Source organism: Hippichthys cyanospilos, chromosome 9, assembly GCF_059441005.1.
Source record: "Hippichthys cyanospilos isolate Australia breed blue-spotted pipefish chromosome 9, RoL_Hcya_1.0, whole genome shotgun sequence".
Classification (NCBI taxonomy): domain Eukaryota; kingdom Metazoa; phylum Chordata; class Actinopteri; order Syngnathiformes; family Syngnathidae; genus Hippichthys; species Hippichthys cyanospilos.
In genome coordinates, this window is record NC_142377.1 from 15,666,685 (window position 1) to 15,693,269 (window position 26,585).

Below are 26,585 nucleotides of genomic sequence, written 5' to 3' on the forward strand. Positions count from 1 at the left end.
CCGGCTTTTTTTCGTTCGTGTTGTTTGGGTGTGAAAATAACAACTTTTGTATTTGCGTGTGTTTTGATAAGCCCGACCGAACGGAGAAAGAGATTTGATTACCATATCTGGAGACTTTGGACTACTCCGCCACTGTGTGCCAATCATTCTTTTGTCTCCTGCTAAAACACATGCATTCATGCGCGCTGACAAAGAGGCGAGCCAGTTGAAAAGGCACAAAAGCGGAGAGGAAGAAGGAAAGGGCAAGGGAGAGAGCACAAGATATTCACCATCAGCTTTTGTTGGTGGAAGATAGAGAACACTCCGTCATGATATCGCCGTGGCCTTTCAGTTTGGGCCTGCATGACACTCAGTATTGCTCCCGTCACATTGTGTTTCTTCTCCCCGTCGTCGACATTTTTGACATGAACGTATTTTTTGTCAGATGTTCACCGCAAAGATTATTGCGAGGTAGCGTGAGAAGAAAGAGCAGCGTGTAGGCTGTTTGTTTATCTGAGAACAGATTGTAGGTGGTTGTGAAGAATCATCCTACGCCGCTGACCCCCGTCGTAAGTCATAAAAGCGAGTAACTTTACCGTCACTACTAGCTCCAGACACTTGCCAATATACCTTTAATTCTTTTGCTTTTATATGTGGGTGCCGAATCAGCGTGATACCCTTACATGATGCACTTAAAGCCGGGGTTCTTGCAAACTGGCAGTAATGTTTCCGTTTTGCCATATTTGCTATATGTGGCCGGACTTTTTTTGTTTTTTCCCAGCAAAACCGAAAGACCTTAATCACCTGCCCTGTAACCCGGTACGCCTTTATAACTGGTCTACCTTATAATCAGGTGTTCGTTATAACCCGTATGACTTATAACCTGGCGCGCTTTGCAACCCTTATGAATTGGTGAATCTTGTAATACAGTGTGCAGCCAGATTTTCCTTATAACCTGATGTGCTTTATAAACAGTTGCACCGTATAATACGATCACTTTATTTTCTTAGTCGTCATCATAGTTCTCTTTTTTACCATCGCTGGTCACCTTTTGTGCTGGTCACAAACTCATCGTGTACAAAGTATGCAAGATTACTTCAAGCAATGTCCAAATGTCACTGTAACCACATGATAACCAACTATCAGCATACGCTTTACCTTCCTCCCATATTATGTGACAGATGACCCCACCCCCCCATCAGTTTTAATCCAATTAGCCTTAGCCCTAATTATCCCACTAATGACTGATTACCAAAGGGACTATTGTCTGCGTTCATGCTGTTATTGAATGGCGCGTGATTAGCGACAACGGTTAGTCTTGGGTAGCCATTAGCACCTCTGCACACCTTTCACGGAACTCAAGGGGGAAACAGCAGGATCAGAGGCCACCCTGTGCTGTAATTGTGTTCACTAGATTAATGGTTCTGGGGTCAAAAGAGAGGACTTTGCGGGTGCTTCTTGCTCGTGTGCTCGTTGTCATTTTTTTTTAATCCAACTTAATTATGTAGGGGAAAAAAAGTCATATCAATTTAATGTAGGGGTCAGCAACATCCCAAAGAATTTATATATGTATTGTTAACGCTTGAATGTTTTCCATCACTTCTGTTTGCAGCTATTTCCCGAGACGGGGCCCAGGCAGGGAGGAACCATGCTGACTATCACCGGTGAGAATTTGGGTCTCCAGTTCAAAGACATCCAAAACGGAGTCCGCATTGGCAAAGTGGCCTGCAACCCTCAAGAGGACCAGTACATCAGTGCTGAGCAGTACGTCAACATCATTTTCACTTTTCCTTCTTTCTCTTTTTTTGCCTACGATTACGTTGATGCCAAAATCAGTTTGAGTGCTTCATTGGTCTCTTATAGAAAGCGGTGGTCCACGTTAGGACAAATGGCCGCCCATTTACCTTGAAACATTTGACTCCACTATCAATCAGAATTATAGCCCAATCGCAATTGAATTACCTCATTTAACCCCCTTCATCACCGTAAATCTGCCCCCTCTGACAGCCATTTAATGACATTTGAGTTGGACGGTATATATTCGTGAAAGCTTTGCCATGTGAACACTGCCTCTGATTAAGTCTTGTTTTCTGAGAAATTTCTGTGGAGCTTTTACTAACTACAAGACTACATTAATAGAGAAATATTATTCAAGCCGCTAGCACAAAGAAGCTCGCAGTTTAGTAGATTTTTCACTGTAAATAGGACAAACAATTGTAGTAATTGTATTCAGGGGAAGACATCAGCCGGCATTTTTTATGATTCCACCCTCCCCGTTTCTTTTAAATTGAATTAACATAAAAAAGAGATGCAGATATTAGAGCGGGACAAAATAGGTGGGGGTGGGCGGTTGTGTTTGTGTGTGTGTGTGTCCCCCATTTGGGTGCCGGTGGTGTCCTCAATATTCTATTTTCAGTGCTGTCTCTGTCATTTGTACTCAAACGATAGACTTGCTGAGTTTTGCACAAGCCCCAGCGGATTCATCATCTTTGGGTCTGTCACCACGAAGGAAACGTCACAAATTTGACTTTGATGCTTTGACAGAGGACAAACAATTGCTGTACAACTCAAACCGGCGATGACAGGTGTCCCCGAAATGGCTTTAGAAACATGCTGTTGACATGTTGTGTTATTTTATAATTCATGAACTCGTATTCTCATATTCAAGAAACGTCTTCATTACATCTGCATGCTGGTGTAATGTTTGGCGACCCCTTATGCTTATTTTTCTTTGCTACGTGTTCATTTTGCTGTTTTTATGCCATCGGAAACCACAGATGTGTCCATTTTTAACCCTGTGCGCTCCGTAAAAGCGTACTGGCTTGTTGTCATAGCACCCGGAGGAGGAGGAGGAGGAAGAGGTGGACGAGAGGGCACAGTTGGCAGTCAAGCTGTCCCGATAATTAAAAGTGATGTTAGCCATGCGGCGCCATTAGTGGCCCGCTTAGTCTCTTCGTTCCTGTGACCCTGTCAGAGCTGCCTGTAACACAAGAGACGCAAGATTATGCGACTGACGCTGTAGGTCGAAGGTCAGCTGCTGGAAGAGAAAAATGATGTGCAGTGATAGTTAGGCACAAACACCAACCGTTAAAAGGAGGAGATGTGATTAGTTCCTGCCAGAAATAACCTCAGGAAGTGGCAAAAAAGATGAGTGCTATTCTGAATATTGCAGTATAAATTGAGCATTAAAATTTAAATAAATATGTTAATAAATAAATGCATACAGTTTGCATGTTTTTTTGTTAATGTTAATTAAACAGTGATAAACAGGGTCAATGATTTATTGACAATTAATCGATAAATATATTTAATTGTCAATTAATCGTTTAGAGACATTCATTTGTCCACATCTTGACTATAGATATTGTCTGATTTATTTTCATTTCTGTTGTATTCAAAATATTTTTACCAATACCAAATTAAGGCTTGAAAAATTTGAAAAAGTTTTTTTTCCCTCTGTACAGTCCATTTGACAAAATGTCATTTTGCATAAAAAAATGAGTCAAAACATTTTAACTAAATCATAACTATCAATTAATTGTTAACTTTATCAACAGATTAACCAATTTAAATATTGATTTGAATTGATTTAAAATTATCCTTAGTTGCAGCATCATAGTGATACATTATTAATGAAATTATAATAACTCTTCATTAGTTTGTTTACCAACACAAGAGTCTGCTTACTAAATACAATTATTCAAATAATTTCAATTATTATTGAACACAACTGCAGTTGTCTCTTGATGAAGAGTGGTAAAATCCTCTCCACTTTTCTATTGGAATATTCCAGATACGACTAAATTGATAAAAATCGTGAAGCTCTTTGCACATGGAACTTTAAGATTGAAAATAAAATTAGAATGAGATTTTTTAAATTGACTCATCTCATCTCTTCCCCTCACTCTATGGTGGATCAGTGCTTAGCACATCTGCTTCATAGCTGTGAGATTTTGTCTTCAAATGGCAGCCCAGGCCCTCCTGTGTGCAGTGTTAATGTGCTTCTCGTTCTTTTTGGATTTTTCTGGGTACTCAGACTTCCTATCATTGATGATAGCTTAATTGAAAACTAAATTAGCCCGAGTTGTGAATGTGAATCATTTAGAGCATTGCGGTTCGCACTACATTTTCCTTTCGTGATGATACTTCATTCTACTGCTACTTGATGAGCCGCAGCACAGATATTTCAATATTTGCACTTCACACATTGTTACATCACTACATGGATAAGGCACTGCACGTCGTTATATCTTTAAATGATGTTTTTTTTTTCCCATAAATAATTTTCGACGTGTCCAATGTCATGACATTTCACTGATGGGATCAAATATATTTCATTCATTCACTTGATTGCCATTTAATAACGGCTCAGTTCAACGATAGGGCTGGGCAATATGGCCTAAAAATAAATTGTCTCACTTTGCGTCAATCATTGTGAATGATAAAGATTTTAATCGGTTTTAATGGAAGAAATAAACCCAACAAATATACATTTTAAAAACACATTTTGTACTCCTAGCCGTCTACTGAAAATGACATCACCTGCGCGCAAGGCTTGACTACTGACAAATCATGGATCATCTGTTAGTCATGTGACATTCATAAGCTGAACCATAATTGATTGATTGGTCGTTACCATAGCCTTCATCATATATGCCATTGTCAGGTGACAACCAGTGAAGAAAACCTGTTTTTAAAAGTACTGTATTCATTGTATACGCAAAATATTTTAATTATCAAATGAACTAATTCAATCCAAAAGACGTCATTTTAAGTTTTTAAATCCAGACTCCAGATATTCAAACCCAGTTACTTATATACATTTTTTCAAACATATTCAAGTGTTATGCTAAAGGAATATCTAAATACGGCCGGTTCAAAAATATTTTTTACTGCTAAAAATGGCTTAATAAGCAGACCATCCCTTTAAATGCCACGAATAAGTCGTTCCTTCCTATTGTAAACCTGTCTTATAAACCACCTACTCCCTACATTCTGCCACTGTAGAAAAATCTCAATTTCCCGATTTAGCTCATTTTCATATACTTGATTTTTAAAATGAATAAAATCCATTTGATTTATTGCCCATCCCTATTCAACAGCATCTCACTTTGGCGAAGGTGAAGTCGGGTTTCAGACTGAGAGCTATCCAGCTCTTTAATCGCAGCTTCTCGTGGGAGTCCGGGGAATAAATGAAAGGGAAAACAGAAACAATGGGCACGCACCATACTGCATCCTAACGTGAAATACAGTGGCACTGCAGTTGCCATGACCACCTGCTGGGAGAGTGGAAACATGGGAGTTAATAACTCATCTCAGGGAGTGAGAGAAGCGGAGGAGATGTGTTGGGTATGAGCTTGTTCAATTAATCAGACGCTCACTCTCGCCGTCTTTTCCTCTGTACTTTCTTCGAGCGTCCCCTTTCTTTCGTGGCCTTTCTTTCCGTCTCATTCATTTGTTGCGCCTAATTAACAGTCAAGCATGACTTCATTGGGTGAAATGTGTGCGATTGTTCGCCCTGTGGGCTAGACTGAAGTCATTTCTTCAGTGGATTTTCATTTGACCGGCCGGAGCCACGAGCGAAATGCGAGGCTTAATGTTGTGTGATTCTTACAAGTATAGCAATTTTTTTGCTTATAAAACTCTTGAAATCATTTATTTAAAATGGCAGCTTACTTAGCTGTGTTCTGGTTTTTATTTTTCTTATCTGTCCACCTTGTTTTACACTATAACCTTCTGTGACTTAGCCTATTCATTTGTGTCCCCTGTTATGCCCATTTTGTCTCAGCAAGACAGCAAAGTGAAGGGAATTAGAAAGGACAGGATCTCCTCCACTGAACATACAAGGACTTAGTAGGGTATCTCCGAACAGTCAAAAGCTATTGATTAAGAACAAATGTCCACTACAATGCACACAAATGAGTAAGCATATTTTTTTATTATTGTACAAGGGAATTTTAAGAACTAGGCCTGCAACTCACTGATATCAAATTTTCCTCAATTCAAAAAACAGCACATTTTCTGAAACTTACAGTGAAACTTTTTTTTTTAAATTATTCAATTACTGGTTCGGATCTTCTAAAATATAAAAAAAAATAGGCAAAAGTGTTCATTATAGCTTGTCATAGTAAAAGCAGATGTTGTAAATACTCAGTCTGCTTTCATAGAGGACTAAATAAATCAGAGAATATATCCTGTCAAGGGGATTTAGACACTTTTAGGTCTCGTAAACAATTAATCGATCATCAAAATAAATGATCGATGAGCTAAATTAGCAAGTAGTGGTCGATTAATCATCGGACTGTATTACATATTTTTCAGATACCCCTCTTATTCGTTTGTGTCCCCTGTTGCGTCCATTTTGTTTCAGTAAGACAACGACGTTAATATCATCACACCCAAACACATCAGACATCATTGAAAAGGCAAGGATGTCCTCTACTGAGCACACGTGGACTTAGTAGTGTAGGTCCAAGGAGTCAAAAGATAGAGATCATAAACTAATGTCCACTACTGCGGACACAAATGATTTTCTTTTTTTATGACATATATAAAAGTGAAGGCATCTGTCTGTTCCAGGATCGTGTGTCGACTGAACGATGCAACAGGTTACCGGGTGCAGGAGGCTCAAGTGGAGGTGTGTGTGAGGGACTGCATTCATCCCGACTACAAAGCCATCTCCTCCAAGGCTTTCACATTTGTGGTAAGGGTCCACGCATTCGGATAAAGGAAGCATCTATCGGTCCCGCAGCAACGGTTAAGTCCGTTTTATTGTCTACGCGTGTGTTCCTCCTCAGTCTCCGTACTTCACCCGCGTCAGGCCGTCCACTGGGCCGCTGTCTGGCGGCACCAGGATCACCATAGATGGCAGTAATCTAAATGCAGGCAGTGCTGTGTATGTCAAGATTGGACTCCATGCCTGCCGCTTTGAGAAGTGAGTGAACTCAATGTACTCCAAATATTTGTCCTAGTTTATTACATTATAAACACATTATATCATAGCTTTTTTCCACCCTTATAGGCGTTACTAGTCGGGCTATACTTGAGTTTTTCATAATTAAAGAAACATAACTTTGATTTGCTGCAGAAAAAAAAAATCTTGGTAGGCGGATGAACCGTAGCAATTGTGAAAATGGCAGTGGAGCCTTTTCTTAGTGAGACTGCCATCATTTTCTGTTGTGCTATGGTTGGCCTATATTTTTCAGTCATTACTCGAGATTCAGAAAAACTATATGGTGTTAAAAATAAATTTTGCTCCACGGAAGTGTCCCCGCCGCAGTGATGTGTATATAATTCTTCTTCGCTAATCTTCGCTACCATGTGAAAAAGATGTAAAAATACATTACATTACAGTACTGTAATGCATTAAAGTAATATATGAAGATGGTCTAGTACCGATAGCAATTATAACTAGCAACCTTATACTTGGCCTTAGTCAAAGGTGGATTGTCCGCTTTTTTGGTGCAGTTTTACACACCCTAGTGAAAGAGAAAATGTAATCTCAGATAAAAATACTCTTTCGTCAACTAGTGACAACGCACAATCTAGCTAGCAAGCTACAGCGCTTTGGTCCGTTTCTTATAACGTGAATATTGAGGTTCCTTCTTCCAATTAAATTAGAAATGATAATAAAGGCTTCGCCGTCTTATCTTGCGCTTTGAAGCTGAACGTTTGAGTTATATTCTTGTTCAATGTAGCATTTGTTTTTCCTATATTAGTTTCCTTTTCCACCCCAACAAGTGACAGGTCCAACTAATGAGCTTGGACCTATCAAGTTCTTTTTATATCGTAGCAAAGGCCAATTTAAAGCTCTGTAGCGCACCCGGAGAAAGGTGAACATAATAGTCTTGGCCTTTCATCCACTGAGCAGCAATAACCTTTATGGCCAAAGTAATGAACTGGATGCGTCTGTCTTTTTTAATGTGTCTTTGTATTCAGTGGGGCTTCAACTTTAATCAAAACCTATTTACCCCGAGTCACTCATCCGCTTATCTCCCTCTGCAACGCGTTTTCCTTCTTTGGTGTTTTCTTTCGCTCCGTATCCCCCATTGGCTTTCTTTTGTGTTGGCCGCAACCTTGTCAGAAATACATACGTGACACCACAGGCTCTCTCAGCAGTGACAGTGTTGTGAAAATAGTTACCATGGAAACTGAGGACTATTGGAATGTGGGGGGAAAAAACCTTTTTAAAAAGTCATCCTTTTTTCTTCGATATTCAGCCCCCATTTCGTTCCTCCCTTGGTTTGAGTATGCATGGAGGAAGCTGTTGAAATTGCTTCCCGAGTGGCAGCAGGGATTGCAAAGAGAAAATATAGATTTCATGTTTTGTGTGTACTGTGTGTATATATATTTATTAGAAGTATGGGTCTCTCCAATAAAATGTGACTCAATTCAATATGGTACCAATCAAGTTCCTGACGGGTGCATATATGGAGTATATTTTGGTATTTGGATATCCTACAGAAAATTCCAAATGAAAAATATATGGATAAAAAATTATATTTTTTCCTTGATGATCTTTTTTTCATCACACTACTTTACGCTCCAGAAACATTAGATTTTTACATATATCTCTCGCATAAATTTTGGTGTATGAGACGACCGAAAATCATTTGAGTCCGTGTGGTTTTTTAAAAAGTGATCACTAGGAACGGCAACTCTTTGAGGCTGCGAAAATCAAATTGTGCAGAGGCATTAACATTGCAATGGAAAGTCGCTAGCTAGCAGCTAATATGCAAATATGATAGGTGGAGCTATGACCAAGCGGAGGCCAAGCAACGGTAAACACTGGCAACAGTTGTCAAATATCGTTGTCAGCGAAATTAAGTCATTCGTTAGCATCCGGTTGAATGTGATTTGTGTTGTTTTTGAATCGAGATAGGAAGCAACAGTTGTAGTAGCGAGACTTGTCAAGCTGCTACACCATGACACCATGCCAGGAACAACTTCAAAATAAAAGCATACCAAAGCAATTTGTTTGCAATTATTTGCTGATGTAAGGTTTATTTTGAAGTTGGCCTTCTCATAGTGTTTCCAGCATGTTTTGTGGTCATTCTGAGCATTAACAATTGTTGCTGTGGTTGACTTGACATATTTTTACTCAGTGGGTATCTCAAGTGGGGCAAAAAAAAAATGTTTCAAGTATCTTTTACAATATGAACAAACGTGCTTGTACAGTAAAAATAAATTAACTCATTCAATCCCATCTGCGAGTTAACTTCTTATTTTATAATGGGTCAGGGTTAGCATTGAACACATAATAAAGTGGAACAATTGGATGCACTCACATCCTTTAAATCAAAACAGGTTTTCCCATTCAAAACGGTTGTCATTACACCCCTAATTTTTCTATTTCCATCCAACCTGTCTCTACCTCGCTGCAAGCTGTCAGGGGAGAGCCGCACTTCATCATCCTCCCCATCATCTCAGCTCTCGCTGGATTTCAGCCTGCCTCCATTCGAGAGTGGAGGATTTGTGTATGGATCAGCGTGTTCAACTATCACACTGCGCCACGTGCCATTTGGGCAACTTGTTCACATTTGCAGGAAGGCAAAGGACTCTACCTGCGTTTACCGTATTTATATGCAAATTCAGCGCCCCCCACACTGTGCGCAAGGAGCTTTTTACACGCCCAGACAGATGGACTGATGGGAGGCCTATCTGCTATCGCTTGGGCAGCAGTGTTTCACCCTGACATTGCAGGACATCCTAAAATAAATCTCTGGAGAGGAACGCAAAGTTTCCCCGCAGGTCACAGCTGGTCGTCTGTCTGCTCGTCATGCCGTTACATCACACACAGAGACGACCAGCTTCAACTGTCACATCTGATCTTTCAGCAAGACAGAGCACAGTAGGGAGGAGAGATGTTTGGCAGATCAAACCGCTGCTGCGCGGAATAAAAGTTGTTGGTACTTGTTGGATATGCGACTGAAATTAAGTGTCATTCTGGCGCAAATGTCGAATGATTGGAGTCGTTTAAGTCGAACTGAATCGTGTAACCTTTTTCCAAGTTCTTTGTAACACCGAGAAGACTTTGGTGACTAATGTGTCTCTCTACTGCCTTGATCTCCTGCTCATCCAGGCGAAACAGCAGCGAGATAGTGTGTGTGACCCCAGCCGGACAAGCTCCGGGCCCGACCCCGGTCATGGTGGACATCAACTCAGCCGAGCTGAGAAACCCGGAGGTCAAGTTCAACTACTCGGATGATCCCTCTATCCTCAAAATTGAACCCGACTGGAGTATTGCCAGGTGAGAGGAAGTGGGCTAAAATTGTGGTTCGCACATGGGGGGGGGGGGGGTGAGATTTTAAAATGTATTTATTCAAGTGTTGCATCCATGCAAAAATACGTTTTAGATTAAATATTTTACATATGATATATTATAATATATAAAAACATATTGATTATTAATATTTTAGGAATATATCAATTCATAAAACAAAATTTTTCTATACAATTTCATTATCCCAAATTCCCTACCAGAAGGTTTGGCCCAACCTGTCTTTATATCTGTCAATAATTTGACAACTTTTTGAAAAACTATTTAAAATACAATTATTTTTTGAAAACACATCTTTACTATGTTTTCCTTACAAAACCTTGCATATGTAGTTTGTACACTAAATAATTATGAGTGCAGTACTTTCCTGCTCACCCTATAGGTCATGAACTATATAGAATGTAATAAAATGCATAGTTCATATGAACTGCGTTTGATCTACAATGCTGCTTGATGCGTCCATATAGCACATGCAAACACAGCAATGCATTATTTATCCTATCTGATGGTTGCGCTGTATTTTCATGCAATTCACCCACCAAATTGAGATATGGACTCTGTGTATAAGCTCATTGATGTAATGCTTCTCCACCCCTTCTCCCTGCCAGCTCCTCGCCGAATAGAAAAACAAACATTGCTCTCAATTTTCAACCTCATCTCTCTTTTTAAAGAGCTCTTATTTATGCTGTTTATAGTTGTGTATGAAAAGTAAATGTTTGTGAGCAGCAGCAGTAAAGGAGTGCTCCTGGAACAGCAGTGTGCCGCTATAGTTGATGAGCTGCAGCACAGATATACAGTGTGTGTAAATATTATTGGACTTTATTGAAATGAGCCTATATAGCCATGGGAAGGAGTGCTGCTCAAACACAAGCTGTGTTGTTGTGTGTAAAAAAATAATAAAAAAATAAATTCCCAAAAAAGCTTGCAGCAACCAAATGCTAATCGGCTCACTAATATGACCTAGAAACTGCTGTGTTCTTCGGCTCACATGGTCGTCGCTGACATAAACAGTAGACTTCGAGGAAATGTTTCTGCATTATTTCCAAGGCTTTTAATGGGGGTTTATTTCTCATATATTTTGAAATAATAGGAGCTAATTAAAGGAAATGTGACTCAAAGTAATATCAATAAACATTCTGCTTCTGTGCAATCTATGGCCAGAAGATGTTTTGTTTGTTGGATTGAATATGTTATTGCCATTTTTTTATAAAGGGTAATGGTAATTATCTCACCTAGGCAGATTTTTGTCACCTTGCCACTGAACTTTTGTTTTATGGGTTTTGCTCATCCAGGCGCATCCAAAACACGACAATTCTTTATTTATGTATTGTTTGTTTGCTTCTTTGGCTAAAATACTGTCTGAATAATGTGGAATAAAATGACCCAAAAATAGTCACAGTACTGCACAAGGGTTAATAGAGCCAGCAATGAATACACACCTGTGTTTGTGATCGTGCGCCTAAAAGCTTGCCCGAAAGGGCTCCATTTTAAGTTGTATGTTAACTCATTTAACTGCTGTCAGACTTGTTCGCGTCAGCTAAAGTTCGGCGTCTCGGGCCAACGGGGGCTGTTAGGAAGGCAGCCGGCAAAAGGAAGTCTTTCACTCGTGTTACCGACGTCTCTCTTGGTCAGCATCACATGGACCACAATAGGTCACAGGTGTAAAGGTTACACAATATGTCAGATCACTGACAACACGGACCTTTCTGAGTGTATATCTCAGGCTGAAAATACCAAAGTCAAATTTTAATACACACAACTTAATATCTCCCGAGAGCTGCTGTGGAGTGTTCGTTTCCTCATTCAATCCCTTAACTTATTTTTATTATAAATGATTGTTATTTATTAATATTTTTCCACCCAAAAAAATAAAGTGTCCTGTTTGCAAAAGAAAAATAATTGTATATTAACATTTGTCAGCAGAAAAATATTGAAATTGAAGCGTCCTGTTTTGGGGTTACAGTAGAGATCTGTTCGCAAAAATAAATCATTAATTAATCATTGTTTCAGGACTAATTTGCACCGCGCATACCTGCAGCCGCACTTAATCAGCACCACGTTTGCACTTTCCATCCCATCCCACTGTTGATTGTGTGTTTTGTTTTGTTTTGTATCGTGGTAATTCCAAAACACTTTCCTCTACATTTTTTGACATACATGCCTTAAAGAATCTGAATCTGAATTAACTTAATTATTAATAAATATTTTACAATAATGAAATTGAAAAACCTATTGAACTGTTTTATGAACTTATATTTTCCTGAAACAATTCATTAATTCAATAATTATTTGAAAGGGTTTTAACATATTTGTTTGTTTTATGTAAAACATCGAGTAACCCCTGAAGTTCGTTCAAGTACCCCCAGTGGTACTAGTACCCCCATTTGAGAACCATTGCTTTAGATAATTAGGTACCAACTTAATCCAATACTTTAGGTACTTAAGTACTATAGTAACAATTACCTTTGTACCAAAGTGCTAAATACTTAAAAGTACTAAAGTAATTTACTATTTACTAAAGTAATTGATTAGTTGACCAGCCATTTTTAGACCCTCCTTTCACCAAACACTTAAAAATTTAAAATAAATACATTGGGAATGAGTGTGGACTTTTAAACAAGAGGAATGGAGTAATTGCAAGTTCTGTTAAAGATTATTTGCTGTATATATTTTTGTTGACATGGCTTTTAATGGTTGTTATTCATTTTTAGTGGCGGGACCATGTTGACCATTACAGGAACCAATTTGATGACTATCAAAGAACCCAAGATGAGGGCCAAATACGGAGCGGCCCAGTCAGAAAACGTAAGCGAGCACATGCACGCACACACAAAATAAGTGGGTGAATTCAATTCACACACATATGATGACATCTCTATCTTTCCTTTGTAGATTCTCTTTAGAAGAACTGATTTTCAAATGATACGCGCACACACTCTTTGGAGACACACACGCGTGCCTTTAGCTGTCAGTCAAGCAGCCAAGGGCCTATTTTCTGTTTGTTTTTGATGTTGAATTTCCTTTTAGCAGCTTTAACCTTTGAAATGTCAAGCAGTAATAAAGCGGCTCCAGCAAATCCCCTCTTTTCACCTATAGCACCATGGGGCTTAGCTAACCTTTCCCCCTCACCAGCTCAAAGTGGGGGGGAAAAAAAAAAGATATCGCTTTTTAGCCTTTGTGGCCACTCTTTGCAGGCAATTTGGTTTTGCCTGGTTAATTTTTCGATTGACCTATAAATAGTGATTTGAAGCACCCCCTTTGTCTCAATCTTGTTCTTAAATGTGACATCCAGCGGCGTACTCTCTGACTGTCATGAAATTCAATTGGAAATCCAAGTCTTCTGATTTCAGCTTCTCTATTGTCGGACGTCTGTACTTTCTTGAAAGCAATCCATCGAAATAAGACAAATACAAACATCTGATTTTACTCAAGTAAAGTCAAGATTGTTTAGTTGTTTTTCCATTTAATGGAAAGTAATTGGGTGAAATGGCTTTCCATTAGTTCAATACAAAATTCGATTAATCGATTCATTCGATAGAACGATTAAAAAAATATTCAAAAGTAACAACCTAGTTCAATGTGTGAGGAAAGGCAGAATATCATCAGAAGATGCAAAACACGTATTTATTGTTTTCGGATGTTTACTTTTGTTTCGAAAAAATAGAATTTGATGGGAGGCACAAACTTTCCATTGTCAGTTTAAGTGCTTTAAGTACTGGAGTTTTTAAGACATATTACATGGCTGTTCTAGTCATTTGTCAAATGTTTTTGGAAAACTGCCCGAAAACAACTTCCAAATGATTTGCTATATGATATGAAGCATTGTTCCAATGTTGAACATAGTTATTTTGCTTAAACATATCGCAATTATTAACTCAGTTACTTAGGGTCACGGTTAGGGTTTGCCCAACTTTTGAGTAACTATAAGTACTTTGATAATGTAACATTGCCAATGCTGGAAGTTTTTATTAACTGTATATTATATGCTAATTTGATTACCTGTTCTGTTTAGAACTGCACGGTGGTCAACAACACGGTGATGGTGTGTCTCGCTCCCTCCGTGGCCAACTCGGACAAAGTTTTCTCAGAGGTGGGCAGCAGTCCAGATGAAATTGGTTTCATCATGGATAATGTGCATTCTGTGCTGGTGGTCAATGAGACATTCAGCTACCATCCGGACCCTGTGTTTGAACCTCTGAGCCCCAACGGCATGTTGGAGCTGAAGCCCAGCTCGCCACTTATACTCAAGGTAATTTGTTTTTTTTTTTTGCTTTTAGCATTGATCGATTTTTATTCTCTCTCTCTCTCTTACTCTCTTTTCTATACCTGTTTTTTTAAGGTGCAATATAGCCTTTTACGCAATGTTTCTCTATTTATTCTTTATTTTTTTCAATCAAGTTTATTCTGTAAAGGTTTTTGAAATAAAAAAAATTCACACATGACTCAAAAAGAAGACCTTTTAAAAGTTCACTCATATTTTTTACGTTACATAAAACTTTCAGACAGCATCCAAGGTCATCGATAAAAAGGCTGCTGTCATTCGAAATGATTGGTTCACCACAGCTTTCTTTTATGTTTCTCATCCTTGAAAGGTGTTTCTTTAAGTCTTGCCTGACCTTATCATTGTGCAGCACTGTTGCTATGGTTACCTCCCACGAATACAATTTCAAATAAGTGTCCCACTGCTGACACAAACCTGATGTCAAAGCAGAAATAATTGCACGTCACGAAAACTGCATCTAGTTAACTTCAGATAGACTTTAAAATGATCATTTCAAAATTGGGTTTGCCAACATATATCAGATATATTTATGAACATTCTGTGCGTTTCTAGGGTCGTAATCTAATTCCTGCAGCCCCTGGAAATACAAAGCTGAACTATACGGTGCTGATCGGGGAGACGCCGTGCGTTCTCACCTTGTCTGAGAGCCAGCTGCTGTGTGAGTGGCCCAACCTTACTGGAGAACACAAAGTCACTGTGAGTACTCTACTGCCGAGCTTATTTTATGACAACACTCTTTATTCGGATGAAAATCTTTGCCTGTCATTAGAATTCAAAATTATTTCATTGACAATGGCGTCTGCTGCAATCTCTAGATGTGCAAAGAATCGGCGTTATCTCCTTCAGTCTGATTTGAGAGGCAAAATGACAAAACATAGTCCAGTTATCATAATTATAATCATTTTGAGGAAAACACCTTTTTCCACAAAACAGCATGCTGTGGTCCCGGCTGCTATTCTATAATTTATTTTGATTCATTGACATACCAATAGTTAGATAGATAAACAGATAGCATTTATTATCATAACTCCTGCACAAATACAAGGTATGAAATTTTGTCTTAAAAAGCTCGAATCATCCAAAAAACTTACAATACAATTGAGTGACGGGGGAGACGGATGGCGAAGCCCCTCGGGATTTGGTAACGCTGAGCACTCCAAGAACTTAGGAGAAATAAGTTTACTTGGGGGGTGAGATGGAGGAGATGGGCATGGCGCAAGTCATGAAAATGAAAAAAAAGAAAAAAAATTCCCGTACACGCACCAAGAAAAAGGCACTATAAGTTATCTCGCACAACATGTTGATGACAGGGGAAAGGACAGTGGGGAAAGGACAGTGGGGAAAGGGGGGACATGACGCAGCCCTCTGCCGGCAACAGCCATGTCCGGCATTTCCTCAGCGACAGTCATATCATGTCATGTCCCCCATCAGTCTTCTTGATGTATGTCAACATTTACAGATTGATAGAAAGCCCACACGGTTCAGATATTTGCAGTTATTGATATCTAATGCTTGGATGGAGCTTTTTATGTCTGCATTTGAATGCATCACATACAGTAGTTGGTTAGCTCCAAGCTTTGACTGAAGACTTGTGCCATATTGTACAACGGTAGCTTAATTGTGAAGCTGTTTCTTAGCGTAGTGATTTAGTGATTTAATATTTTATTTATTATTATTATTATTTTAATGCCGGTGTGTTAATGTTGGTAGAGATGTGATGTGATTTGAACACATTTGCGCGGAGTGAAGATATATATATATATATATATATTTTTTTTTTTTTTTCGGCATGCATCTACTCTTTAAACATACTGTGTGTTTAGTGTGTTACTATTTGTTTACAATTTCTAACAGAGTTGTTACTTCATCACTTTTTGTTGTTTTTGGCAAGGACTGAATGTTTTTGTGAGGGTTTAATTATTCTGAGCTTCTTAGTCTATGTTTTGTATCCCTTTTATTTACGTCAATCCACTTCCTTGCTTTTTCACTGTTTGCTTATTCTTTCCTCCCCAAGCATTAAACCTAAATCGTTTTAGTCATTCTACAATCCCTATCCCCATTCATATTTCTACACCCGTAAAAACACACATCTTGGCTCTAATATTGCTCGGGGTGTTTGCAAATGTATTTATATTTTAGAGGCTTTTCATTGGTCTTGGCTGGCTAGTATACTCCTGGGGCTTTGAACGGTATTGCTATTCAATAGCAAACTCAAATGGCTAGTGGGTGCTTGCTGCCTGGGACTACTTTTATTCCACCCTGCATTTCGTATTTCTTAGATATAAGCCACTTGAAGAATTAAAAAAGGGTGAAAATGGATAGAAAAGCAATCACTTTTGTTCCCATGCCTCAGCAAGCCGGGACTGTTTTTCGTGATATGGTGTGTGACTCTATAAACAACATACTATGCTGCCTCCGGGCAAAAATATTTAGCTGTAGGGTCTCAGGTTTAGTCTGGACGTGACACAAATGAGAGTTTCTTATGCAGCAGCATCTTGTTTTTATGGATTGAATTCAGACACGTTTCATCAAGGCAGATTCTGTACTCGCTGGTTCATTACTGCAAAGGTTCTCAAATGGAGGTGTGTGTACCCCTGGGGGTACAAGAAGGCACCCCAGGGTGTATGCGAGATTTTACAATAATATTGTCCAAACTTGCAAAGTATTGCATGGAACATGAAGTAAATCGCAAAACTCCGCCATTTTTATCCATCTTTTTGGGCGACCATTTTGCCGCTTGCTGTTGACAGAAAATGGCATCAAATTTGCTCAGGACTTGGGTAAACAACCTGCTAATGCTCAGGTTGTGAACGTCACATGACCAAATGCAGAATACAAGTGATCTGTGATTGGTTATAAACACAATCCTGAGCAAAAGTGATGTCATTCTCAGTCAACAGCAAGTGACAAAATGTCCGCGCACTGCGATGGATAAAATCAGGTGGATTTCGCTACTCAAGAGTCAGGGTACGCGTGCTGGTTTCGGTCTGAAAAAAATGTGATAGGAAACATCCCTAACAATTGTCCCTCTCTCAAGGTGCGCGTCGGAGGCTTCGAGTACTCGCCGGGGACCTTACAAATCTACTCGGACAGCCTCCTCACCTTGCCCGCTATCATCGGTATTGGGGGAGGAGGTGGCCTGTTGCTGCTGGTTATCATCGTGGTGCTGATTGCTTACAAGAGGAAGTCCCGTGACGCGGATCGCACCCTCAAACGACTCCAGCTGCAGATGGACAACTTGGAGTCCAGAGTGGCCCTCGAGTGCAAGGAAGGTATGTCGATGTGGTAGTAACACGTGTAGCCCCAAGACGTTATTAATGTAGTACCGAGAGATGTTCTCCTAGTTACCTCCTACCTTCTCGTGATCGTTCTCTCTAAATAACCGCCGCGTCCCGAAATAACTGTCTGCAAATCTTTCCCTTGCTGCAGCTTACCTCAAACACCGCACAACCCCAATTAAACATCGCTATCCATTTTAGTCTCAATTTCCTCGCTTGCTCTGTTTCCCTCTCCCTCCCACTTCCAAAGCGAGCCTCCCGCTGTTACGTGGCAATCAAGTGTCCGTGTGTGTGTGTGGGTGTTGGTGTGATTCCAGAGGAGTACTTTGATCTGCGCCAGCCACCAGATGTTGGCTCTCCACCCCGTGAGAGAGCCGCCTGGCTAGCCTTACTACCATCCGCGGCGCGAGAGAGGCAGAGAACGGAGGACAGATAGATGCGGGGTGCAGAGGTGGAACATTGAGGGAATAGTAAGGAAGGAGGGGCTTGGCAGCGAATGAAGACGAGGGAGAGAAAGCGAGAGACTTGCACAGCGGCACATTAGCATAAATTAATTTGGCAGGCAAGTGCATGCATTGAGCAAGTGCCTATTGATGCTGCTAAATGGTTTGTCTGGTATGGGAGGCAGATGGGAAGAAAGAGGAGAATAACGATAACCATAATCATCATCCTACACTTCCATACTGCCTCGGTAAAGATCAAATAAAACATGCATTGTTACTGCTAAAAAAGAGATGCGGGTTCACTTTTGCGATCCACTGACAGCGATATAAAATGAAAGCTTGTGTTATTTATTTCTGAGTATTTAAAAAAAGTGCTGAAGCTACAATTGCTTCGGATAACCAGGTTTTAGAAGGAACATTTTGAATGAATGATGAAAATACCAACGTGCCAATTGTAGCAGTAAATGTCACATGATGCATTTCGTCTGTTTGTCTGAGCAGTCCAGCACGTTTTCATCGTTTAAATACATGCAAAACTTGTGCTGTATTACTGAAGAATACCTGTCACGACAAACAATCGATCATGCCCCAGTTTTAGGTGTTTGAATTTTAACCAGATGGGAGCAGTCAAGCATGTAACATGTCCATTCAGCTCATCAAGAAGAAGAACAGGAAGTCATTGACCTCGTTATGGCAAAGAAGCAGCTGTACTCTTAGGTTTGCTTATGGAATAGTATTAAAGCATTCTCTTTAAGTCAGTTTAAAACTATATATATTTTGCGTGTATTGTACAAGAACATTTTGTAGATGTACATTTTGTACTAGCATGCAAGGACTATTGCTAACTTTTAGCATAGGCAAATTTTATTGACGTCTCATAATTCATATGACGTTCAAATTTCCAGAGTCATCATGATCATATGCTAATCCAGTTTTTTTTTTTCAATCTTGTACAGCATTCGCAGAACTGCAGACTGACATCCATGAGTTGACTCAGGAGCTTGATGGCGCAGGAATCCCCTTCCTAGACTACCGCACCTATGCCATGAGGGTCCTGTTCCCGGGTATTGAGGACCATCCCGTCCTCAAAGAGATGGAGGTACTGGTCAATAGAGAGCAATTGAGGCCTAAATCGCACAAAAGTGAACAAATGAAGTTCGCTTGAGTTCCCAATGCACAGTGTGATTTTTTTTTTTTTTTTTGCCTCTTTATAATAGTTACTGGTCCAGCTTCAATTATTGACTGAAAAAAATAACTCTTTTAAAGGGACAGTGTGTAAGATTTAGAGCGTTTTTCATTAAAAATACATTAAATGATTATACATTTCAAAAACTTGCAAATAAATGTGTTCTCAATGACCACCAGTATGTTTTAAATATAACCGTAGGTCTAGTTATCATTAAATTAAATTACATGAGGGGTGGCACCCCTCCGGAGGCTGCCATGTCTGTTATAGCTACGGGCAATGGTAAATGCAGCACCTCCTGCTGTTCGTAATGAAAAACGGTCTAAATCGTACACATTATCCCTTTAATGCAAACAAGAGTTAACATGAGTTTTGACTTCACTTGCAGGAATGTAATGATATTAATAGGGAAAAACAGATTGTCAGCTGGGCCATTTTTTGAATATCTGTATTAGGTTTTCTTAAAAACCTGATAGTCGATACTTAATCAATTTAAAACTTTACTGATGGCAAATATTTGTTTCATTTCACTTTATTTGGGAACACTGCAGAAATAAACACAACGATCAGTATTGCATTAACATTTCAATTATTTTTTTTTAACTGTAGAAAAGTATATTGAGCTATTTACCTTAGGAGTTTTTCATTCACCTTTTTAAGACATGCTTATGTCCCTGGGAGCTGCATTAATTTGTATAACGTCCAAAAGTTAAAAGGCTTAGATCAGCTCCAAATATCAGTAGTTGGCATCAATGACTACTAATAAATGGTACTGACCCTGAAAAAAACATAGATATACTGATAATTATTAATTACGACACACAGTGTACATACTGCACAACGTCTTCACACCCCTGTTTTAGATAAGCATTACAAAAATGAATTAAAAAGAAAAAAAAGCATTCTGAATATTGGTGCTGAGAATCAGCCTGTCCAATATTGGTCTATCCCTACTTACAATGAACCACCAACCTACAGTCAGTTCCATTTCGTTTTCCATTTCAAATTAAATGCATTTCAATCCTCAGCGGTTGCATTTTCTTACAACATTACAGCCTTTAATGCAGCATGCCGTGTATTTCCATCACAGTCGCACGCAGTGCACTTTGCATGGAAAGGCACACACTGCACAGTTGTGTGCTGATATGCATGGAAGGTGTCAGCTACATTTGAGCCTCTCACTATCTGCACTATGCTATCAACTGTATTCCAAAGGGATAGTGTAGCGCGACATTGGATTTTCATTTGTATGGCCCAGGCAATCACAGGCCACAGTAGTGCAGTAGTAGGCAGATCAATTTCTTATTACAGCATGAAGCTTACATTCTGGTCTTCAAGCCGGCGTTAAGAGAGGAAAAGACTCGACGGAGAGCGTGTGGGAGGGTAGTGAGGGATGAAGGGAGGAAAGACAAAAGATAAAGCATCGGGACAGCTGTGAAGAGAATAATAGGTAATGGGAATAAGTGAAAGGAGATGACAAGAAATTGGTTTATGCATGTAGCTGAAACTGAATCGATTTGTCTGGTTTTCTTCGTAAGGAGACAGAGAACAAGTGTCTGTGAAGACTCGCGTTGCTCCCGTGACTCTTGTCAACGCGTCCTCGTGTATCACCACAAAGGAACTCTCCGGTTATGTTGTGGGTCAAACTGAGCCATTTGGAAGTTAAAGTAAATAGTGAGTTTAGTTTTTCAGTCCAGGGTTCATGCTTCACTTACATATAATATATATATTTATTTATTTTTTTAACAAACAAGCAAAACCAGGTTCAAAATTATGCGTAACATAGCCAGAAACAGCGGAGGTGAACACAGTCAGTGGAAAAACATTTAAATGTTTGGACTCTTTAAAAAAAAAAAAAAAAACATAAATATACACTTTTGGGATTGGGACTTCAAAATCAGGTGACTCAAAATAAATTGGGATGTCCCATGTTAGAACAAAAATTATTCTATGTTTTCTCTTTTTGTGGCTTTTCATTAATGACCAGAACTTTAACGCTGGTTAACTTATTGAGAAAATATCGATATGATGTATTTCTTTTTTAACAAAAGAAACAAACCAAAAAAAAAGGAGTTGGGAATATAACGCCCACGATAAACAAGGGAACACAATAATGCTATTTAATTTATTGGTAATTTATTCTCCCCCCCAAAATTCTCCTCCAGGTCCCAGCGAACGTGGAGAAGGCCCTGACACTTTTCGGGCAGATGTTGACCAAAAAGCACTTCCTGCTGACGTTCATCCGCACCCTGGAAGCGCAGCGGTCCTTCTCCATGCGAGACCGCGGCAACGTGGCCTCCCTCATCATGACTGCGCTGCAGGGAGAGATGGAGTACGCCACGGGCGTCCTCAAACAGCTCCTGTCCGACCTCATCGACAAGAACCTGGAGAGCAAGAACCACCCCAAGCTTTTACTCCGGAGGTATGCACAAATTGTTCGATACCTTTTGAGAGAGATTAGCGAACGCCAAAAAGTGTACTACTGTGAGCTGTGTGTCTTCTTGAAGCAGGACGGCTTTTTTTTTTTTTTTTTTTTTTTTACAAGCATATGTGACGTTTCGTCCTCTCTCTCTGTCAACCCTGTCGCTGTCAGAAAGGATTACACCCCTGAGCACACACATTCCCAGCAGAGTTGCAGACAGACAGACAGACTTCTCTCACACTCGCACACACACACACACAGGTAGTAGGGGGTTACAAGGGATGGAGTGAATGTCAATGGATAGAGGCGAAGGATTTACAAGGGTGTGTGTAAAGGAGAGAATACAGGGTGGATCAGTCAAGGTGGGGCAGTGTGCAAGAGGAGTGAAATAAAGGGCAAGAGTGAGTTTGGGGCTTAGTGTCCTAGGGAGTGAGAGAGAAATGGATGGCATGCAGGAACAGAGGATTTGTGATCAAAACACCTGAAGGGAATTTGGAGCTGGCATCAAACTGATGGAGGAAAATAAAGTACCAGTCAAAGGTTTGGAATCAAATTCAAAGTAATGCAAGATTTGTTTACCAAATCATTCCATCTAGAGCTGCAAATGATAATTATTTTACTAATCAATGAATGTTGATTATTTTGTCAAATAAAAGAAAAAAATAATAATTGGCATTTTCTCAAACTGACAGAGCAGATAATTAGCTTTAAAAAAAATTCAGTGCTTTGATCTGTAACATGAAATAAGTAGAAAGAACATACTCAAAATATTCATAATTGTTTTCCAAAGTAAAAGCGGATTATTTGTGAATATAATTATTTTACAAATCAATTAATCAATCAATAATCAGATTTATTAAGCAATGATTCCTATTATTAGAAAATGTGTTTTATTCTATCACGATCTTAATGGGACATTCCTTGAAATTGACAGAGCAGAAAATAAATAGTCTATTATTAAAATAGTGTATTAGTATACATCAGTTCTAAAAGTTGCAGTACGATTTTGACCCCCCCCCCCTTTCAATCTCTGTTCCCCAGAAACAAAGCTGAATAAACACCAATTAAACCACCATGCTAGCAAAAAGGTGCAAGTGGGCTACATAAGGGAATTTGACAGCAGTATAGTCACAATGAGAGAAAAATAGCCTTTCACCTTGTAAGTAGGGATTTGACATTAAATAATACCCCCCCCCCCATTTCACCTTATCCCTGGAGAGATATTTATTTTTAAAAAATCTAATCAAATAAATGCCTTCCCACCAATGAGCCTTTATACTATATAAATATAAAAAATAAAACTTCCTTTGCTTCTTTGAACCAAGAGTGTTATCTGGAACAGCAAAAAAAAGTGCTTCATGAAGCTTCATCACTAGGTTCTGAATTTTGAGAGCGTGAATCAAGAGAAACTTGAGAAAATGTCAGGCTGAGAGAATTCCAGTCTTCTAGAGTTGCTGAATAAGACTGAACAAAAGCCTTGTGCCGTGTTGTGTCTAATTTTTGGACAAATATTCCACATTCTATTGCTATTTCAAACTTTGACGTGATGTCACCATCTGTGCAAAATTTCAGCTTTCTAGTTCTTTGAACGCTTTACCTTTGATGTCAAGATCAAAGGCCAAGACACTGCCCAAGGGTTAAGTGTTCCAAAAATAAATGTCTTGAAAAAATATTTCACAGGGTGTACGATACTGAAAAACATTCAGAAGCTCAGTGGTTTTGAGAACAATGGGCGCTGGCGCATAGTTTCCGTGAATGAGAGGCTGATTGGTGTCACCCTTGATCAAGACCTGACATGCCCACAAGCGTGTACTGTCCAGGTGTATTCACCTTCTTCGTCCTCCAGCTTCTCCTTCCCCTGTTGCCTCATCATTCATCGGTTATATTTTGCTGACAGCCATGAAAAAGAAAGCGTTCCACATACATCAAACAACACTCAACAGTCAAATGGGAGGCTGGCGGAAGCGTAGGAGTTCACATCTCGTTCCTGCTACAGGCTTTCACGAGCTGCTTTCTTTGGCCTAGTTTCCTAGTTTTTTTTTTTTTTCCCCTGTTATTTTTCCTCTTTCTCCTTGGTCTTGCGCAGAACATGGTAAAATTAAATGTCAATGGTGTCATTTCTCATCAGTGAGCCCTTTCCACCTTTTTCCAACCTGCGCGCAGCAAATAGTCAATATTTAATGGAAGCTGGGAATGTGGCCCAGTTAGACAACACAGCTGCACAGTTGTTGCCAGTCTATTTAAAGACAAAACAAAAGGATGGATAATTAAACAGCATGAGTGACAAAGAGGTGTCAAAGATAGCGAGCGGGAAGACATAAGGGTGTAAATGAAAGAAGTAAGGAAAGTGCTCCACGGCATAAAAGAGTTCTCGAGTGAATTTGAGTACCTCAATTCAAAATAATGCTCGGGGTATTTTTTCTTGCCCCAGATACCCACTTATTGCTGTACACGTCAGAAAAATAAGTGTCAAACCAATCGCAGCAGCAATTGTTAATGTTATGCATGACAGTAAAACAGTTTAGTTTACCAAATATATGGTTACACTTTTATTTTGAAGTTTTTCCCGGCAACTTCGCAGCGTAAAAGCTTGGCGTGTCTATCTATTGCAACTGTTTCTGCCGACTCCCGCTACAAATTACACTATATTGTTTGTAAATCCTATTCAATTCCAAGTCAAGGCGCTAACAAATGACGTACGGTGACGTTAACATTGTCGTACGGCACCTGTTGCGGGCGTTTACCATTGCGTCTAACAGAAATGAGTCGCTAGCTAGCAGCGCTCGAGAGCTCCATATATAGGCTGGCTTGATAGACTTAAATGACTGCGCACACTTTAACGCTGACCGCCTGACATAATTGATCACATTTTAACAAACCGTGCCGACTCAATCGCGCCGTGTCAGCCGGCAAATTTGTCTCGTAGACCAAAATTTATTGAGAGATGTTTTTTCTCGAATCTAATGCTTCTAGAAATGCAGAGGGCTAGAGAGTAATATATAAAGTAAAACAAATATCTGTATACCCAAAATACTCACATCGCTGCAGCCCAAGGCTCCATCATCTAGTAATGCAGCAATAATTGATATGATCCGGAGTTTTAGTTTACATCCACACATTGGTGACGATGTTTATATGTTGCGAGTTTCAGTTTTTCACCTTCTCTTATCCTTTTCGCCTTCTTGTCCTTCCCAGGACCGAGTCAGTGGCTGAGAAGATGCTCACCAACTGGTTCACCTTCCTGCTTTACAAGTTCCTCAAGGTAAAAATGGTGCCTCACGCCCACAGGCACACATGTTTTGGAGTGATTCCGCTTGCAGTAGAGTAGAGAAATCCCCAGTAAAGCGCACAGCTGCAGCGTTAGATAAGGCAGAGGCCGGTGGCTACCTATCGTTTACCTCCGCCTTTCATTTGGTCAGTGCCCCTCTTTTCCAAATGGAAGAATTGATGGGGTCTGAAGCTGTGTTCAGACGCGCTCGCTCGTGTTGTTGCGGCTGCCAAAGCTTTTCGCCACAATCTCTTCGTGTCCGTCACTTCATTATTTCGCAGCCAGAATTCGTGTGTGGGTTTACCTTTGTGAATTTGTGAGCTGTTTGTCCATTTCGCTTTGAATTCCTCTTGGATGCAGAATCAGAAAGAATTATGGATGGCTTGACTTTTCTTTTTTTTTTTTCCCCCCTACTGTACACTTTCATACGTGCGTTATAAATTCAAATGTTGCCGCATCTAATCAATCTGAAACTGGCATTGGGGTGATCATCGGCCCATTCAAAACACCAGCTGCTCCCAACAAAAACAGTGGATGTTGAGTCAAGAGAGACAAACAAGAAATGCATGTGCTAAATGTTTGGTTTGGGATGAACGATGCTAGTGTGACCATTGTTTAAAAGAAAAATTGAGCATAAAAATGCTTAGGAATGTTTTTGTATTTGATAAAGTACCATCCCTATCTTTACATAACCTCTACATGTCAGTGTCCGTCTTCTTCAGGTCACAAAACCAGTCTAAGCGGTAAATTGCACACATTCAAGAAGAAATGCAGTCTACAAGGCACACTTCAAATATTTTAATCTTTCAGTCTTTTAATGTGTCTTATAATCGTGTGTGCCTTGTATATGAATGTCAAATTGAAATTGAATAAAATTTGACTCATTTGTCAAAGTCTTACTCATTTGCTGTTAAGGGCATAGGATTTATTACGATCAATCAATTACTGTCAAATTAAAGGATTTTTTTATCACGTTAATCCAATTTTTAATCTAATCTAATTAATTCTATATGCTGTTAAAATTATTTTTTTGTGGATCGGGCTTCTTGTACCTGATGGGAATTAGGATTTTCTGTCATTGTGTTTGGCATAAACTGACCTCTTGTGGGTGGGAGGGAAATTTCAGGCCCAGAAGGAAGACATGAAAATGGAAGAGCCCATGATAGTTGTCAATCTGACGAATGGTAAATTTAACTTTAAAAAATGTCAACCTTGATAAAGGTAGAGTGATGTGCATTCTATCGAATGATTTTTTTTTTACCATAGAAGCAGCTCATTTTAGCCTGCCACATAAATGCAAAGCACTCAGCTGTGACTCCATCCAGTGTAAATAATACCAACAGAGACTCTAATGTAGCTAGCTGTCAAACATAAATCAAGAACACCCCACATTTGAGAAAATCCGTGACGGACAGGATGGACGATGTTTTAGTTAATTATTTTCTAAT

General features: G+C 39.5%; 1 protein-coding gene across 2 annotated transcripts in view; it reads left to right on the forward strand.

Annotated features, from left to right (window-relative positions):
- plxna1b (plexin A1b) overlaps positions 1 to 26,585 on the forward strand; it is a 188,285-nt gene that overhangs the window by 149,762 nt on the left and 11,938 nt on the right. For both annotated transcript variants that reach the window (XM_088422806.1, XM_088422807.1), the window contains exons 13-23: positions 1,592 to 1,743; positions 6,559 to 6,682; positions 6,777 to 6,913; positions 10,061 to 10,228; positions 12,970 to 13,063; positions 14,271 to 14,507; positions 15,093 to 15,236; positions 17,578 to 17,812; positions 19,218 to 19,360; positions 21,613 to 21,869; positions 25,065 to 25,131. In XM_088422806.1, the coding sequence (XP_088278932.1) occupies positions 1,592 to 1,743; positions 6,559 to 6,682; positions 6,777 to 6,913; positions 10,061 to 10,228; positions 12,970 to 13,063; positions 14,271 to 14,507; positions 15,093 to 15,236; positions 17,578 to 17,812; positions 19,218 to 19,360; positions 21,613 to 21,869; positions 25,065 to 25,131 (1,758 nt within the window). The remainder of the gene's footprint in view (positions 1 to 1,591; positions 1,744 to 6,558; positions 6,683 to 6,776; positions 6,914 to 10,060; positions 10,229 to 12,969; positions 13,064 to 14,270; positions 14,508 to 15,092; positions 15,237 to 17,577; positions 17,813 to 19,217; positions 19,361 to 21,612; positions 21,870 to 25,064; positions 25,132 to 26,585) is intronic.